General features: G+C 36.3%; 2 protein-coding genes across 8 annotated transcripts in view; one reads left to right on the top strand and one right to left on the bottom strand.

Moving 5' to 3' along the window:
* The first annotated feature begins 1,885 nt into the window (after window positions 1-1,885).
* LOC126822236 (uncharacterized) lies at window positions 1,886-6,599 on the top strand. Its single transcript, XM_050551002.2, has 2 exons — window positions 1,886-1,971; window positions 4,324-6,599. Exon 2 carries the CDS (start codon window positions 4,328-4,330, stop codon window positions 5,444-5,446), a length of 1,119 nt encoding a protein of 372 aa, XP_050406959.1. The 5' UTR covers window positions 1,886-1,971; window positions 4,324-4,327; the 3' UTR covers window positions 5,447-6,599.
* Window positions 6,600-9,380: 2,781 nt separating this feature from the next.
* The window catches only part of LOC126822218 (exportin-5), a 33,148-nt gene continuing 23,715 nt past the window's right edge, over window positions 9,381-18,813 (bottom strand). For 3 of the 7 annotated variants that reach the window (XM_056101213.1, XM_056101212.1, XM_050550974.2), the window contains 7 exons: window positions 17,879-17,970; window positions 16,522-16,658; window positions 15,002-15,106; window positions 12,805-12,945; window positions 11,749-11,817; window positions 11,381-11,479; window positions 9,397-9,648 (listed from right to left, as the gene is read on the bottom strand). In XM_056101213.1, the coding sequence (XP_055957188.1) occupies window positions 9,493-9,648; window positions 11,381-11,479; window positions 11,749-11,817; window positions 12,805-12,945; window positions 15,002-15,106; window positions 16,522-16,658; window positions 17,879-17,970 (799 nt within the window). In that variant the 3' untranslated portion in view covers window positions 9,397-9,492. Of the gene's footprint in view, window positions 9,649-11,380; window positions 11,480-11,748; window positions 11,818-12,804; window positions 12,946-15,001; window positions 15,107-16,521; window positions 16,659-17,878; window positions 17,971-18,813 lie in introns of all 7 variants that reach the window. The other 4 variants (XM_050550971.2, XM_050550972.2, XM_050550975.2 and 1 more) reach the window with 3 other exon arrangements.

Genomic DNA, 18,813 nt, shown 5'->3' with positions numbered 1-18,813 from the left:
TGATGCTCTGTTTGATTCCTTGTTGTTGTGTGTGGTTTGGTCCCAGTGAGGGCACGAGCATAGCGGGGTGGGGGGCTAGAAATGGTTCCACTACTTCCGTCTTGCTTGCTCCAGCCAAAGACGCCGCTACAATATTGCAGCCGAGGGGCCCCTTGCTAATATATGTAACATGCTGCAAGGCAATAAATACCATACACTCTAAATATTTGTTATTGTGTTGCACGTGGATATAGAGCATTTGGACCAGGAACTGGTCGCTAACCGCTACTCATCTTGTTCTTGGCGTGACGCTCTTCAAAAAAACCTAAGGCTTCGTCAGTTCAAGTCCGATCGACATGAAAATTGGCAAGTCTACATCGATTGGATGAATTAGATTTTTGACTTTCATCCAACAACATGGCCAGTTCCTGGTCCCTGTACGATCATACTTGTTATTTCTTCTGAGTGATTGTGCAGGTAGGGCCCCCAGTGCATTGTTTTTCCCGGGGGCCTATAATTCCCCCAGTCCACTAGAGCTGATAATATAACAGAACCGTGAAAATTGTCAATGAACGAAGATAAATTTGTGGATGAAATGTACAATAATTATATGACTTACCACTTTGATGGAGAGAAAAGTTCCGATGTTATAGATTCTGTAACATATCCTGATCAACTAATATTTGGAGACGTGTCAATACCTGTTCCGTAACATATTATTACAAACTGATCTTAATCTTATTATAGCCTTAATCCCGATAATCCAGGTTGCAGAGCGACCTTACATGTTTTGTGTGTATTGACTTTCGTTGTAGTAACAATTTGCAAAAGGTATAAACTAAGTCCGTAAATAAATTTTCTTACTCTAGCCATAATCCTAGTCGTATAGTTGTGAAAGTAGCAAATTCGCAAATGGGTGTAGGCTATATCAGTCAATTTCTTTGATGTTATAACAATTTAATTAATAGTGTTGCCAGACCCTTTTCTCTCTGGTGCTAGCGCCACACGAGGTTCAATTTATTTCTTCTGCTCTTCTTGTGATCAGTTCTTTCGTGGATGGAATCAGCCGTTCATGGCCGCAACCTTGACTCGTATTTAAATCAGTTGAAAATCTAGAGCAGACGATGGCATCGAGAGTTGATTATAGTCTTGGCACGTTATACATGCATTATGCGAGGCCTAAATCTGGCTGTGTTTACTATAGGCCCCAGAGAGCGTCCCAATAAAAAAACTAATACACTAAACATAAATACTGTGGTTACGAATCGACCCTTTCCTTACATTAAAGAGACCCATCCAAGAACTGGGTGTGATATGTGGCTTCGTATTAAACCAATTTCTATATAATACACGTATAATATTTATTTTAATATGTACAGAAAATATATTTAGGGCTATATTTTCCTTTAATCTGGTTACTGGGGATATTACAGATGATTGGATCGGATTACAGTACCTTTAATCACACATACTAATCCAATTCTCTCCCAGTTTCGCCACGAGAAGTATGGTGTTTAATGGGTATATAAGCTGTAACATAAAATGGAATGTGGTTTAACGAACTACTTTTCTGCACAAACTCCGTTTCGAGTTACCCCCCTTTGTCGAAAACCCTGTGAACGCGATAGAGGCTACAGTTTTGAATAGATTGCTTTCAAATTCCATGTGGAGCATTGAGGCGCAACGAGACGATGGGCCCTAAACAAACAATTCCTTACACGTAGGCCGGTTGGGAAAATCCCGAACCTGGTAATAGATATATATATTCAACCAATAGTTATTTATAAAGAAACGGTCGCAACTGCCAGAATTAAGGCCAGAATTGGTCGCAGCAAGTCTTCAATGGACACAGCCGAATCACTCCACGGCATTGTTTTAGATATCCCGGAAGTGTCAAAAGGTATAAATTTGACTTCCGCTGTGCGAATTGCAGCTTAAAAGACATCGAAACTAATGAAACTATTTTTGTGTAATTGAGATCAACATAACCGGGTAATTACTGGTATATTATTTACCATGTGGAATTTATTCCAGAGTCTTTGTATGAACCGCTGATTCAAATTCCAAACGTACTCATTCAAACAAAATTTATTCTATTTCTGTAACTGTTAGAAAATAGATCTACTATCTAGCAGTAGCAATGCAAAAGCTTTTCTAAATTTTTGAATCTGACCAAAATTTAATATTTACTAGTTTTCTAACCGCTCTGCCAAAAAAATTTCAAAATGGATTAAGAAATAAGAATGTTATTGTACTTTTATGACCCAAAATTGATCGATGTCAAAAAAAGTGACCGACGAAGACAATTTCTCAGCAACCATTATAGGCATCAAATTTTCAGGAAACATCCATCCAGCCATTAACTATTAAAGTCTATTTATCGGAATTTTTAAATTTGGGCTATATGATTTATTTCTTTTGATATAGGGGTCTTTCTATGGGAAAATACATTTACTTTCAGTGACGAGTCCTGTTTTTGCCTTTTCCTGATAATTTTATATAAGAAATAAGTCGTAAATACGCAAATACGCTTCTGAATGTCCAAACCACGATCGGCACAAACTCTGTTTTCGTCTCAACACGAAAAGCACAAAGTCATCGATGTTGGTATTAATACAACTTTCGGAAGTCGTGGAACAAAAACGACACATTTTACGGTCATTTTTTTTTGACATTGATAAAAATAGTATCAGTGGCACCTCTAGCGAGCTTTTGCATTGCTATAGAAAAGGATCCACAAAGTTCCATGCAATTGCGAAAGCCTTCTTTCGCCACCACTGTTTAAAAGGTGTAAAGCTCTAACTCTACGTTAAAATATGTGCTTCTATATTAATAATATCCAATATGCCTATATTAAAGAATATGATTGATAAGGAAAAATAATTGGACAATGAAAATTGATTAGCAGTCCCTCTTGATTGAATATCTATAAAGGCTATAATATCTACCGAAATATATTACACATTTACTAGGCTATTGATGTTACATGTGTGTATGGATGAGGCTTTCATTCCCTTCATGACTTCAACTACAAATATTTTTATGTTATGTAGCATATTGTAATCTGAATGCAAAAGAATAGGTGCACATACTGAATTCCCTTACTAAATTCAGATTTATGTCCGCAATTACTCCTACAAAATACAATGAAAGCGTTTGACCCGTACCGGCTTCAAATTCCCTTAAATTTGATAACTTTTTGCTAATCAAATCTATATTTGATTCTCACTTACATCGTTTTTGTTTAACAAACTGCGATGCCATACTGCTTATCGTATTCCCTGATTAAAGACACACTGATGAACAATTTTAAAACCAGTAACCTACATGTTACACTGGCATGTACTCTATGCTCAAAATGCGCCTTGATAAATGAGGCTACATGTAAATGTCAGAGCGTAAGTGAAACGTCAAACCTTAATTAATGGACTACCGATACTCACTTATTTCGACTACAAATTTGATCAGAACTTACGATGAAAGTTTTAAAAAGTGGATTTGTTTTACTGAACACGTTATAATAACATCAACATTTAGGCTCTTTTTTTAACTGTTTAAAATCACCAATAAAATCGTAAATGAAATTTCCAGTTTTATTAGCGATCAATGTAGGTAACAATGTCAATACGGTACATTAAAATTTGTTTGTTTTTATATATATATATATATATGCGTATCAATACAAGTATAGATTTGGGTCCTGTTTCTTGAAATCTTAACTAAAGATAAAATCCAAATTTTAATAGATACTTCAATTTTGATTGGCTAAGCACTAAAATCAGTCTAATCTAATAGTAATATTATCCAATCAAATTACTAAAATTTGGATTTTATCTTAGTTAAAATTTCTTGAAACAGGCCCCATTATTCTGGCTGAATTGTTACTTTGTACACATTTTTTGCTTTTTGTGGGGGTTGGGTGGCCAAATGGTTAAAGCGCACGCATTGTATCATAAGGTCTGTCATTGAGTCAACTGGCATGGTTTCGATTCCCATGTTGTACATGACAAGGAGTAGGGTCACCTGTCCAACCTCGTGGGTTTTCTCTGGGTTCTCTAGTTTCCTCCCACTGCTAAAGACCCTTACGTGCAAGCGAATTATTGAAATAAAACTGAACCATATGTTAGTCCCAAAATGACCTAGTTTGTGTCGAGTGGAGGTTAACCCCCTTTTCTCTCTCTCTGTGTCTTTTTTGCTTATTAATGCCTAGTATTGTCAGCAGAGCATTCACAAGATTTTCCAAAGTGATCAAGGCCAATAATTTATTATTAAAAATTATTGGCATTAAAATTTAATAGGCTTCATCATATCACTAATTTAAATAACATGCTTTCTTTTTATTAGAGAAATGGACAAGATCTGGTATCTTCCTCCTCCAACAGAAGATGTTCATGGTGATTTTGGTCCGTATTCTGTGAAAGAGCTGAAAGCAGCGCGGAAAGACCTCATAAAGTTTGTTCATGAAAGTAATGGAGCTGTCTTTCAAAGAGTCAAAGCAAAATGTGGAATATTGGCCGATGGAAGACGAAAAATATCGGGATTAGATATGGGTAATGTTCCAGTAGATTTAGAAGGAGCTGTGTCAGCTGATGATTTAAATGGTTCAGGAAGTGATGTAGGGGGAGATGTCAGGACTCATGGGGTTAAACGAAAAGCTGAAATTCCAGGGTCGACGCAGCCTAACAAGAAACAAGCAGTAGATAAGAAGATTATAGCCTATACATGTGATCTGTGCGATTTTACCACAGAAATTTACGATGAAGTCGTCAAACATCTGCAGCAGAAAAATCATTTTTCAGCCAGCATGTGTCATAGCTCAAAAGAAAATAGTGTTTTAATACCTAAAACATTACTCAAGCCTTTAGTCGTGACAAATAGATCCGCTCGCTTTAATAATGTGATTCCAACATGTCCAAAATGTTTCGCTGTCTATGAGAATATCAATATATGTAATCTCCATTATCAAAACACCCATGAGGATAACTCTGATATATATTCCCTGTCAACTGTAAAAGAAACATTATGGCCGAAAATTTCCAGCAAAAACCAGTGCCTTAATTGCGGTAAAAACTTTGCAAAAACCAAAAGTCTTCACGATCATTGGAGAAGTGCAAAACATTTTCCACTACGAGAACCGATGTCAGATGAAATACGAATCATGTTTTGTCCGCATTGTGAACGTTTATTCTACGATTTCTTCAGTTGTAAAGAACATATTCGACACGTTCATGTTGATGAGATAGGATCCCATGCTTATTCTATGAAAGTCCTTTATCTAGAAAAACCAACAACTCAATGTCATCTTCTTCCATCGTCCCCTGCCACGACAAAAAATTTAGTCAACAAGGAGATTAAAATGTTAACAGAGATGAGAAAGGCAGCAAAAAAAACGGCTAATAGCAAGCATACTGTAAAAGCAATTAGGGAGAATATAAAATTGTACAAACATTATAGGAAGAATTGTTAGGTAGATATTTATTTAGAACAGATCGTAGTTTCAAATTCTCAGTCATGAAAATATTAAAGTCTTATTTCATAAGTTCCAGAACAATGATAATACTGAAGAATATGTACAAATTTAATTCTTTGCTGTCAAATGATTTCTGAGGTTTTTGAAATATAAACTTACACATGTAGAGTAACTAAACAATTTTACATACTAATTGGACATACATGTAGTATTTTCATATGTCTCAAATGTTCTCTTTTTTGGGAGTTTAATAATACACACTATTATGTAGGATATTTATTCAAAACCTGAAACAAGTACCATGTATTAGAATTGTCATTTTATTTCTAGTATTTACAGATAGATACAGAAGTTTGTAATTAACAACTCTATGCTTCAGCGATATTTTTTCTGGGCAGATCCATAATTATCTATTAGTTTCCTTCAGTTATGTAAAACCGAGGTCTAACTTTGTACTTGGCAGTTGGAATTTGATGAAGAATAAGTTGTAGCACCACTGCCAGGGCAAAATGTCCCTCATATTATTTCGTGGCAGATCAATATCTTAATTATCTATTACTTTCTTTCTATTATGTAAAATCGAGGTCTAACTTTGTACTTGGCAGTTAGAATTTGATGAAGAATAGGTTGTAGCACCACTGCCAGGACAAATGTCCATGATAGGACACTGCATGGTGTATGGCTGTCTTCATAAGCATGGTTGGTGCAGAAAAACTAGACATTTAACTCTATTACTTTCTTTCTGCTACAGGTTATATTGATAGAAATGCTCACCACTAGTTAAACTTAATTGGTAATGTCCTGATTTCAAAATGGTTAGTGATCTGCTACGTGTGTATGTGGTTACAAAATTGTAAAACTTGCCGATTACATAACAATGTTAATAGTTACAAAATAAATTGTTCAATTTTCATTTGTTACATTATTTAACATGTTGAATAACTCTTTTTATTGTATTAAATGGATGTTTATCAAGAGAACAATTACTTACTAATATTAAATATCATGCTTATTTCTGTTCTTCGGTTTGTTGATATTTTTTAAAGTGCTCAAATCAGGAGAGCAAAAGTTGAGTTATATAATACACATGTCATGTCATTGTTAAAATTTATAATTTGTAAAAATGTTGACAATATAAAAATATGTAAAGCCTTAATTTTGTTTTTTTTTTCTTCATATTTTGGGAGCCACATTGGCTCACTAGCCAAAAAGACCCTTGGTTTGAAGGGGGAAGGGATTGGAAAGGAAAAGTGTCAAGTCATTAAGATGGGACAAAAAATTCCCAGGGACCTGTGAATACGATTGGCAGCACATTTAAGATGCCCGTGCCTGATGGAAAATGAAACAAGATTATTATGCCCATCTTTATTAGCCTGAATTGTGCTTAAACATACATTATGCCTATTGCAGGTCTTTCTTTAGGGAGATAATGTTACCTGAAATGTTTCTAAATTATTAATTAGACATTAATTAACTTATCCAGACCATAATCAACTCTCGATGTCATAGCTAGCCTGCGATATTTACTGGATTTTAATCTAATCTGCTGTTCAATACTCATTGATGATTAAATCAAGACTACAGGCATGTTTTTTATCGTACCGACTTTAGTAATGATGATCAACGTTAGGTCTAAAATTCAATCACTAATATCTGGATTCAGAGTGGAGCAGTTTTACCGAAATTTTCAACATATTCCCTTTACATTATTTATTTTTTAACTATTATAGTGAGAACTGCCAACTCTTTATCTAATCTCTCATAATGCCCCTTTAATGAACATAAGCCTTCACACTTTTGTTGTTTACATTTAACCGAGATGAAAACACATCAAACAAAGTCAAAAACGTTGCCAGCACCACAAAGATCTATTTCCAAATGCAGACTTTTATAATGAAGATTGTTTAAGTCTTGGATGGAGATAACTCGTTTTTGGTTTCATATCAATTAAACACTGTATCGGTGAATGTTTAAATAAAACATGTCCATGTAACCATGAAGGCAATGGAGAAGACAGATTGTCTTTGAGAAATTACTTTTGTTCTCAAACTGATTATTTAACATTTAATTAAGAAAACAAAACCGGGATCCATGGTGACTCAGAGGGTAAGACGCTGGCTTGGTAGCCTGGAGGTCCTGTGTTCGATCCCTGCATTGGCCAACAAAGTTCATCAGGATTTTCTGACGTGGTTTCCCCTTGTCCGTGGTGCAGGATGGAGGGCCTGGGATGAAAAACCGAGGTCCCGTGTACACATTGGCGTGCACGTAAAAGATCCCTTGGCAGTTGGAATTCGATAGAACAAGCAATAGTGCCGCTGCCCGGGCAAAATTTCCCTCATAGCACACTGTATGGCAAATGCCCGTCTTCATTAACGCAGTCGGAGTAGGGTGCTAAACCCCATTTCATTTCTTTCACAATGCTGATCAGTGACTGTAATTCGTACAACTTGTTTCTAAAACAGATGTTTGAGAATAAAATACATAAAGAGTTGACAATCGGTCAAACGGACATCTGAGAATAAAATACACAAATAATTGACGAATGGTAACAAAATTTATTAAAAACAAACTAGAATATAAAATGTTGATGGCACCGAGTAAAGAATATGCATCATTGTGTGAGAATAATATCACAGTGTGGTATGAATTATACACTAGTTATTATCAATAGAAACAATGTAATAATATATTAATTAGCCTTCTCAGATGCAGATGCCTGCTGAGGTAACCACAAAAACGACAGAAACAGAAATGTACTAATTCATGTACATCAAACAAGTCAAGCTAGAGCCATATATAGATTGAGTTTGGCCAACTATTGTCTCCTTTGTTTGGTCAAATCTTAGCACCATATCTTAAAAATAAAGAATTGTTATTCTGTTCATTTTCACTGACACAGTTGCTAGACTCCTTATATATGAGTCATGCAAGCCATCACACAAAATGCAGTAATGCAGCATTAGACACAATGCTATTTGCAAGAATTGTTTGTAAAACTTGAATTTTGGTTTGATAATTATAATTTTATAATTCAACATACAGATTGGATATCAAAATGGTGAGTCAAGCCATCACGTAAAATGCAAATTTAGACACAAAATGCTCCCTGCAAGAATTGTTTGTAAAGATTGATTTTTGGTTTGATTTACTAAGACGAACCAATGCAACAAAATGTGAAGTTGTTGTACTCTGTGAATGTTCAGTAACAATCAAAATAAGACAAGTCAAATATAATCAAAAGTGTCAAGACAACATATACTGAACACATCAATTAGTCATTTAAATTCAATATTTTTGATTTTATTTCTTTTCATTATAATTTTAAATATCAATACTTGTCATGTTGTACATGTATATGGCGACACCAATATACCACCTATTCAAATTTTGTTTCTTATTTCATGGGAATAGACAATTATATAAAACAAAAAATACTTGGTTGTTCTTCTCAAAGGCTTTTAGTTTGAAATTTTTAACACTGTTAAAAGACTCAGGTGGCTATTTATTTATCAAGAGCCTGAAGAACTAAATATAAATTGCTTTGGTCTAAATGGTTTATTTTCAGTATTCAATGATTCAAAGTCCTTTTATTTTAACTTTTTTTCAGGACACAAGATCTGTACAAGCAGATATACTATAGAAATTCTTAGTATCATACTCATAACTAGAGTGACCATATTTTTGGTATTAATTTCTCCATTTCAAAAAACTCAAGTTTATGGACCGGCAGTGAGATTATATTTCAATAATTCGCCTATGGGTAGTGGTCAATGGCAGTGGAAAGAAACTGAATCGCCCAGAAAACCCCATGAGGTTGCGCAGATGAGCCCACTCCTTATCATATACAAGCTTGGGATCAGAACCAAGCCACTTGACTCAATGACAGACCCTTTGATCTGAAACGCACACATTAGACCAATCGCCTACCCCCTGCTTCCCCCAACCCCCAGTCTTGAAACATCATAACAATGTCAATGATAAACATGAAATCGATGAAATAAAAAATGATTTCGTTCTCCTTGAATAAATCATGGAACCACTGGTCAATCTGAATTTGGTTGGAACAGAGAACAAAGTCCAATATCTTTTCCACTACTTTCACTTTCCACAATGGAGGTGTTGTTTTTCCGTCTTGGTTTAAATAATGGTGGCAGGTTTTTATAGTGTACTTCTCGCCTAAATTGTTGACCTAGATTTTTCTGAAAAAATAAATAAGTTAACCTTGTATTGACACTACACATAAAAAATACCACATAGGGTGTTAAGTGGTGAAATGAAATGAAATGAAATGAAATGGAGTTTAACGTCCTACTGTTCTGCTCCTAACCTGGTCTAATGAAGACGGGCATACGCCATACAGTGTGCTATGAGGGAAATTTTGCCCGGACAGCGGCACTACAGCCTACTCTTATATCGAATTCCAACTGCCAAGGGATCTTTTATGTGCACGCCAATGTGTACACGGGACCTTGGTTTTTCGTCCCATCCGAACGACTAGACAGATTTCCTTGTCAGCCCCTCCGTTCTGCATCACTGACAAGGGAGAACCACACCGGAAAATCTGGATGAACTTTCTCGGCCAATGCAGGGATCGAACACCCGACCTCCAGGCTAGCGAGCTAGCGTCTTACCCACTTAGCCACGTGATCCCCCTGAAATGAAATGAAATGGGGTTTAACGTGCTACTGTTCTGCTCCAACTTGGATAATGAAGATGGGCATATGCCATACACTGTGCTATGACGGAAATTTTGCCCGGACAGCAGCGCTAAGGCCTACTCTTATATCCATTTCTACTGTACTGCTCTGACAGGGCTAATGAATACAGGCATACGCTATACACTATGGGGGAAACTTTGCCCGGGCTGACATACTTCGCCCGTCTCTTATATCGAATTCCAACTGCCAACGTGTACACAGGACCGCAGGTTTTGCCAGGCAGTGTCAAGTGTCCTAGGGTAAAATCCAAAACCCAGGTAAAATCCCAAACCCCGGGAAACCCCGCCAAAACTCAAACCCCGTTGAAATCTCACCGGGGTTTCAAGACAGTATATAAAGAAACCCACCAACTGAGAAATCAGTCTGAAGAGTTCAATTAGAACTAAACTAGTCACTGGCCAAATCGTCCATCTTTATCTACTTACATATATATACTCTATTTAAAGCCACTGATCGTAGTTTGAATGTTTTTCAATATCAGTCTAAAAATGGTTCAATTCCGCTCGGTATTTACAATATGATGATTCGAAAATTCGTATTTGGCATTCTTTGTACAGTACAATCTGCATTAAGCAGCCACCCAAGGGAATTTTCACGACTGACCGCTTAACGGGAGTGGCCTCTTACGGGGGGAATTTATCGTGACCACTTACAAGGAGATGTCGCTGAATAGGAATGGCTGCTCATACAGATTCTACTGTAGATGAAATAAACAAACCAGAGGTACCTATAAGGGATGGGTGGATTAATCCATAAAAAATTGGATATTGTCCGAAAAATGCAAACGGCGATCAGTGGCTTTAAGTGAAAATCCAAGCGATTAGACGTGTGCTCCTATTCCTTGACACAAAAATCATGGGATTGAAACCCACCGTCTAACCCACCAGTTTAATGAACTGGGCTTATGAAGGTGGGTATGCACCATACAGTGTGCTTTGTTGGGAAATTCCAACTGTCGAGGGCTCTTTTACGTGCCCACCAAGGTGAACACAGGACCTCGATTTTTTTCGGTCCATCCAAACGACCAGAGGCTTTTCCTTGCCAGGCCCTCCGTCCCGCACAATTAAACAGGGGAAACCACACCTGAAAACCACCAGGAACTTTCACTGTTAACACCAGGATTGCATCCCTCACTCACTGAGACACAGACAGTTGAAATGATTATCATTCATCCAACATGTTGGTTATTATTCTTCTATCAACTTATACTTACACCAATAATCTCAAATACAATATTCTTCAGGGCTTCTTTCTTCTTTTTTTCAGGTAGTTGTTTCTGTGGACATGACTGGAGAATTTTATCATCAAAATTCTGTGTGGGGGGAAAAAAGACATGAAATTCTAATAAAATCAACAGAAAAAGATCAATTATGCCAAATTTTATATTGCTAAACATGAATATATTTTTGGAAAGATCTTGAATTCCTCTATTCAGTGGTATAAAATATTTAAAACATTTTTTTCCATATCGGCCTTTTGGTTTGGAATATTTGGTCTTTAAGTATGTTGATGTACAAATGTATATCTGGTTGAGATTCAAGAAAATCACTGAGATTAGAAATTAACAAATTTCCTACTTACTTCAACTGCTGGTTTTGATACATTAGGAATCTGTATTAAAATCTCTTTAACTTCAATAAACTGGGGACGCTGAAAAATATCACAAAGTTCATTTTCATTTATTGTTAGGCAAGTACATTAAATATTTATGTATTTGAATAAACATTTTATTTCTGTTCAATATTCCAACTTATCTCATAAGTGATGTCTGTCATTTCGACAGTATTAGGCTTGGGCTGTACTTTAACCATGGAGATGATATGAAGCAGAAACCAGCCAATGTTTCACACTACATTTGAAAAAAAAAATCTGTTAAAAACTGTAGCCTCTTAAATTTTGTGTTCACAAGGTTTTAGAAAATTAGGGATAACTCCGGAAAAGAATGTCATGGAGCGCTGAATATTAATAGGGTTTGCCCTCTTATGAACCCAATGGTTCACACCAAATTTTAAAAGATCTGTTAAAAAATAGTAGCCTCTACTAAATTCAAAAGGTTTTTGGCTAAGGGGGCATTACTCTGGAACGAAAGGTCATTGAACATGACATCATATAAAAAGTCAAAGTCTATCAAGATACAAGCATTCCAAGTTGCATGTCGATCATACTTGAATTATCAAAGCTTTAGGCTTTATTCGAAGAGGGTTGCACCCGAGAAATGAAATGAAATGGGGTTTAACGTCCTACTGTTCTGCTACGACTGAACTAATGGAGACAGGCATACGCCATACAGCGTGCTATGAGGGGAATTTTGCCTGGGCAGTGGCACTATGGCATATTCTTATATCGAATTCCACCTGCAAGGTATCTTTAATGTGCACACTAATGTGTACACGGGAGGGACCTCGGTTATCGTCCAATCCGAATGACTAGACAGCAGTCCTAGTCTGGCCCTTCATCCTGCACCACTGACAAGGGGGAACCACGTTGGAATATCCTGATGAACTTTCTTGGCCAATGCAGGGATCAAACACACGCCCATCAGGCCAGCGAGCCAGCATCTTACCCACTTAGCCACCGTGGCTCCCCACACCCAATGAGAACAAGATGACCAGTAGCAGGTCCAAAAATTAAACTTACTAAAGCTTCGTACAGTTGGAGAGCCAGATTAAGAAGATTGGCCTGACTTCCTTCATGTTGACCATGTAATTGTAAACCTGATAATACGGAACTAAATACAAAAACAGCTGCTTCACTTGTCATAACACCATCTAATAACAACTGAAAGAAAACAAAATGAAAACGATTTAATGTCCTATATCGACTGGGTTAATGAAGAGAGAGAGAGAGAGAGAGAGAGAGAGAGAGAGAGAGAGAGAGAGAAATGGGGTTTAACGTCCACTCAACACAAAATAGGTCTTTTTGGGACTAACACATGGTTCAATTTTATTTCAATAATTCGATTGCGCTTAGGGGTCTTTAGCAGTGGGAGGAAACCGTATGATACAGCGTGTACATGCTAACCATTCGGCCATCCAACCCCCCCGGGTTAATGAAGACCGGCATACATCATGCAGTGTGCTAAGAAGGAACCACGGCTTACTCTTATTTCGAATTCCAAATTCAAGCGATTTTATTCGTCCACAGGAAACCACAACGGAAAATCTTGAGGAATATTCTTGGCCGTCAACACTGGGAGCGATTCTGAGACCTCCTGGTTAGCGAGTCAACACTCAAGAAAACAAGCCAACAGTGAGGCTGAGGTCCCCCACCGAAATCTCAAAATAAATAGATGACACATATTAATTAATCGCACATTTATTTTTTTCAAAGGAATCAAGCAATCTAACTACACACTAAGTTTCATCACTCTCTATCAGATAGAATCAAGATTATCTTGTCCCAAAGCATCGACCAATGAAATTGATTAGCTCTGCTTAGCTTTAGCTTGAAATGTTAATCATTGAAATCAGTCAAGACATTCACCACATTCACCTAATGAACATCTACATCAGGTTTAAACATTCTACCTCAATTAAAAGCAGAGTTTTTATGTTCCAAAGTTTTGACCAATCAAATTGCTTATCGCTCCTTAGCCCAGGCAGAAAATTCACACAATCGAACTTAGTCAAGGTAATGATATAATGAATCTATATTCAGAGTTTCATCGCTCTCACTTCATTATAACCAAAGTTATCGTGCACCTTAAGCATCAACATTCTACCTCAATTAGGAGGAGAGTTATTTTGTTCCAAAGTCTCAACCAATCAAATTGCTTATCGCTTTGCTCAGCAGAAAATGTTCATTATCGAACTTAGTCAAGGTATTGATGTAATAAAGCTATACACCAAGTGTCCTCACTCTCACTTAAAAGCATCAACCAATCAAATTGCTTACCTCTGCTTACCCTAGACAGAAAATGCTCATCTTCGAACTCCATCAAGGGATTCAAATAATAAACACCTACACCAAGTTGGAACATTCTAACTCAATTAGAAGGAGAGTTATTGTGTTCCAAAATCTTGGCAAATCAAATTGCTTATCGCTCTGCTTACCCTGAGCAGAAAATGCTCATTATCGAACTTAGTCAAGGTATTGATGTAATGAAACTATACACCAAGTTTCATCACTTTCACTTATTTAGAACTTAAGTTATTGTGTCCCAAAGCATCAACAAATCAAATTGCTTATCTCCGCTTAAACTAAGCGGAAAATGCTCATCTTCGAACTCCATCAAAATATTGAACTAATTAACACCTACACCAAGTCTGAACATTCTAGCTCAATTAGAAAGAGAGTTATTGTGTCCCAAAAAGTGTGACAGACAGACAGACGGATGGACAGACGGACGAAACTATTTTAATAGTCCCCTTCTTTCTTCGAAAGGCGGGGGACAAGAAATTGATACCAGGACTTGAATGCAAAATATCAGAGATTATGTCAATTTGAATTTACCTGTTGGTAAATTTATATGCCATGAAATAAGAACTTCAAAGAATTTAACCGTAAAACACAAATAAAGTTAAATTTATAGGTGTTTTTTGTAAAATAACTAAACATAACATCAAGATCCAGGTCTCAAAATGAGACAATAATGTGTATTCAATTATGTGTTTATAAACCCTTTCATATTAATTATGTTATAAACTGTAACACATACTCATGAAAAACAGCTAATATAATTGGGCAACGTTTCGAAAAAGACGTTGAGAGAGTATTCTTCGAAACATTGCCCAAAGATATAAGATCTGTTTTCCTTAAGTATGTGTTATAGACTATTACTCTATTCAGCTACTAAAAGACTGTAAAGAATATTAATAATGTTATAATGACCAACCTGTTTGACCATTGGCCAACATAAACTAAAACATCTCTGACACACCATTGTATCATTCCAAGATAGTCCATTAAATATACAGAATAACATAGATGGAAATAATGCCTGAATATAGAAAATAATAGATGGAAATAACACCTGAAATACATAGATGGAAATAACACTTGACATATACTTGATAACATGGACTGATTTAAAGATACTTTCCCAGAAAAGTATTTATCGGGTGGTTCTTTCCAATAAAAGTATGTCAAATTTGGTATACATGTATATGGAATAGATACCCAATCTTACTAGAAAAATACTGAATTGCCCGAAAAATGCCCATGGGGCAAGCACTGTGCAAAATATTCAGGGTATCACTAAATGGCAACCCGACTGTTATCTGCCTGCTCATTGTGTGCCAGCTTGTTATTTCTTGATCAAATGGTTAGGCAGTTTTTGGAAAACTGAGGGATGTCAACGTACAAAAGACTCTGTAAATAAACGGCGGAAAAAGAAGTTGACAGAAATAATCAAGAATTTACTTAGGCCTCAATATGTATGGTAAATGTACAGTAAGTAATGATAAATACATTCTGAAAAAATGGACCCTCCCACAATGAAGCTAAGTTGACAGACATTGCGTCTAACAACCGCTTACTTATAGCTATTAGGTATCCCCGGCGAATACAAAGTTTTGAGAGGGAATTGAAGCAAATCTTTGATGGATTTGTTACTTTGAATATGTTTTTAGCTCAAATATATCATCAAATCACAAAGTTTGTAATCGGGAATGTATCTTTAACACTTTAAATATGTAATTAAACATAGACAGAAATAACACTTAAAACATACAGAGGGGAATTAATATACAAAGAGATAACATCTGAAATATGCAAAATAACAAAGATGGAAATAATACCTAACATAGAATGAAATAATATTCAAACAGTACAGAATAACACCAATACCTGAAGTAAGCACAATAACAGACAGACATGTATGATTTTTTTCATTTAAATACAGATCACTGCTGTCTGAATCAATCAGTTTGTGAGCAGTGTGTGAGCTCTGTCACACCATTAACGGTTACATTTCACCTAACTCAATATTTACAGAAATGAAATGAAATGGAGTTTAACGTCCTACTGTTCTGCTCCGAACTGGGGTAATGAAGACAGGTGTATGCCTTACAGTGTGCTATGATGGAAATTTTGCCCGGACAGCGGCACACGGCCTACTCATATATCGAATTCCAACTGTCAAGGGATCTTTTATGTGCAAGCCAATGTGTACACGGGACCTCGGTTTTTCGTCCCATCCGAACGACTAGACAGCTGTCATTGTCAGGCCCTCCGTCCTGCATCACTGACAAGGGGGAACCACGACGGAAAATCTGGATGAACTTTCTTGGCCAATGCAGGGATCGAATACCTGACCTCCAGGCTAGCGAGCCAGCGTCTTACCCACTTAGCCACCGTGACCCCCAATATTTACAGAGAGTGATAGATATCATCTTCTTTGATAATGAAACCTACATCTGTTTTCATACATAAATGTCCGAGTTCACTTAAACTATCTTCTTTATGTGGAGTGGGTTTTGTTATTTCTGTGTCCTCCATTCCTATATCATCTGTCTGGGCATCGGAATGAGATTTCTTTGTTAAACCATATGCTAAAACAGACAAGAGGTTAAGATTAAGTTGGACCAATATTTCTGACTGACTAAAGGCTACAAAAAGGTTAATTCCAAGGGATTAAAGAACACATAAACAACGTTTACATAGAGAAGTAGCTAGATATGGTGTTTAATGTCCATTTAGCACAAACTGGGTTAATTCAGAGTAGATTTTTTTAAGAGATGTGACATATTGGTCAATAAACCAGTTTTAAATAGAGCTTACTGTTATGATTTTTTATTTTATACACATGCTGACAAGACGTTTAATTTTAAAAATATTGTCATTATTATTGAAGGCTATATCATATAGTCATACAGAATTTTATTTTAAAGCAATATCAATTATGATTGTCACATAATCATTGTGCCGTCTGTTTATCATCGATGAAAAAATAGAAACTTTTGCAAGTTATGTGACTAGTAATTACGCGGTGGACAAAAAACTACAAATTGTGTTATGAAGAAATAACACGGTGCCGTATCAGATGATTTTGGCTACTACATTTTCTGATACTGGCAATAGTTGAAAAATGCTAATATTTTAGACCATCGACTGATGAAACACAAATGTTTCATCGAATAAACGAAGACATTAATTTATTCAAGAATATTACTGACGTGAACTTCAAGCCGGTACGTGAATTAAATATGGAAAATTTCAAAACATGTACCTGTTTGTCGCTATTTTTGTGGTAATCACATACATTAGAATAGCCTACAACATTCTCCATAACAAATTACCAAGAATTATTTTGGTTAAAGCTTATAATTAACCTATTTCCTACCGGGAACTCATTTGACCCAATTCTGGCCACCATTTCAAAATGGATTAAGAACTCTGGGGGCATTCGCTAGGAGCTTTCGCAGCCAACATCTGGAAAGAACCAGGAACCGATGAGACAACCTTCTGGGTTTCCACTGGTTTCCTCACAACTATGACGAAGTTAATTATTGTAATTGTTTCGTTACCTCTTGTCCAGATCAGTATTATATTGTTGGCAAACAAGACGAGTAACAAGTTGACAACTGCCATTTTGAATTCTCTCACATGTCATCATGACGTATCCGGGTACTTCACAACAAAAACAGTTAAAGGGAGGTTACTCCACAATGCAATATTGTTATAGTAATAAAAATTGCTGGTATGTTTTTACCAAAATGACCTAGTTTGTTTTGAGTGGACCTCTAACGTGATTAAGTTTTTCTGTATTTACCTAATAATTCAATATATTCTCTGGTTAACTGTCGTGTCAACTGATCTTCTAAAACTTCTTGAGATTCAGGATTATCATCATCATGCTCAATTCTAAATAAAACATAATAGTGTACATATAATTATTCAATTCATTAGCCCAGGTTGCTACAGAACAGTGCAACATTAAACTCAATTTTATTTCCTTTTAATCCATTTGATGATCTTTTAGAGGCATTTAGTAACTGGATAGAGCAATAAACTATAACACATACTTATGGAAGAACAATTACTGATTTATTTGGGCGACGTTTCGAAGAGTATTCTCTCAACGTTTTCAAGCAAGTACTGTAACAAATGTGTAGAGCAATTATATATAGACAAGCAATAACAACAATTCAGAAACCATGCATCCATTTGATAGTACACTTAAATTCGTGAAATTTCTAATTAGCAAACAGCACAACTAGTACTATTGGTTGATGATAGTGCAAAGTCTCATAAAAACATCTTGAGTTAGTGAAATATGCTCCAGACACAATATTTAAGAAAACTTTAATTTATGTGGTGTGAGATAACTAAAGTTAATGACTGGGCTATGTTATGGACAAAACGTACCACAAAAATAGAGAGAGAGAGAAAAATATGGTTTAACGTCCACTCGACACAAACTAGGTCATTTCGGGACTAACATATCGTTCAATTTTATTTCCATAATTTGCTTGCGCGTAGGAGTCTTTAGCAGTGGGAGGAAACCGGAGGGCTCGGAGAAAACCCAGGAGGTTGGACAGGCGACCCTACTCCTTGTTACGTACAACCTGAGAATCGAAACCACGCCAGTTGACTCATTGACAGACTTTATGATAAAGCGCGCACGTGCTAACCATTCAGCCATCCGACCCCCCACAAAAATCGAACAAGACAATTTAACAGCCTGTGTTAAGAGCGGATTTCTGA

The sequence above is a fragment of the Patella vulgata genome, chromosome 5 (assembly GCF_932274485.2).
Source record: "Patella vulgata chromosome 5, xgPatVulg1.2, whole genome shotgun sequence".
Lineage (NCBI taxonomy): Eukaryota > Metazoa > Mollusca > Gastropoda > Patellidae > Patella > Patella vulgata.
Note: the sequence above shows the minus strand (reverse complement) of the source record. Positions and strands in the feature narration are given on the sequence as shown.

Bases quoted from the DNA above. Each gene is read 5' to 3' on its own strand.
- LOC126822236 (XM_050551002.2), top strand. From the start codon at position 4,328: ATGGACAAGATCTGGTATCTTCCTCCTCCAACAGAAGATGTTCATGGT.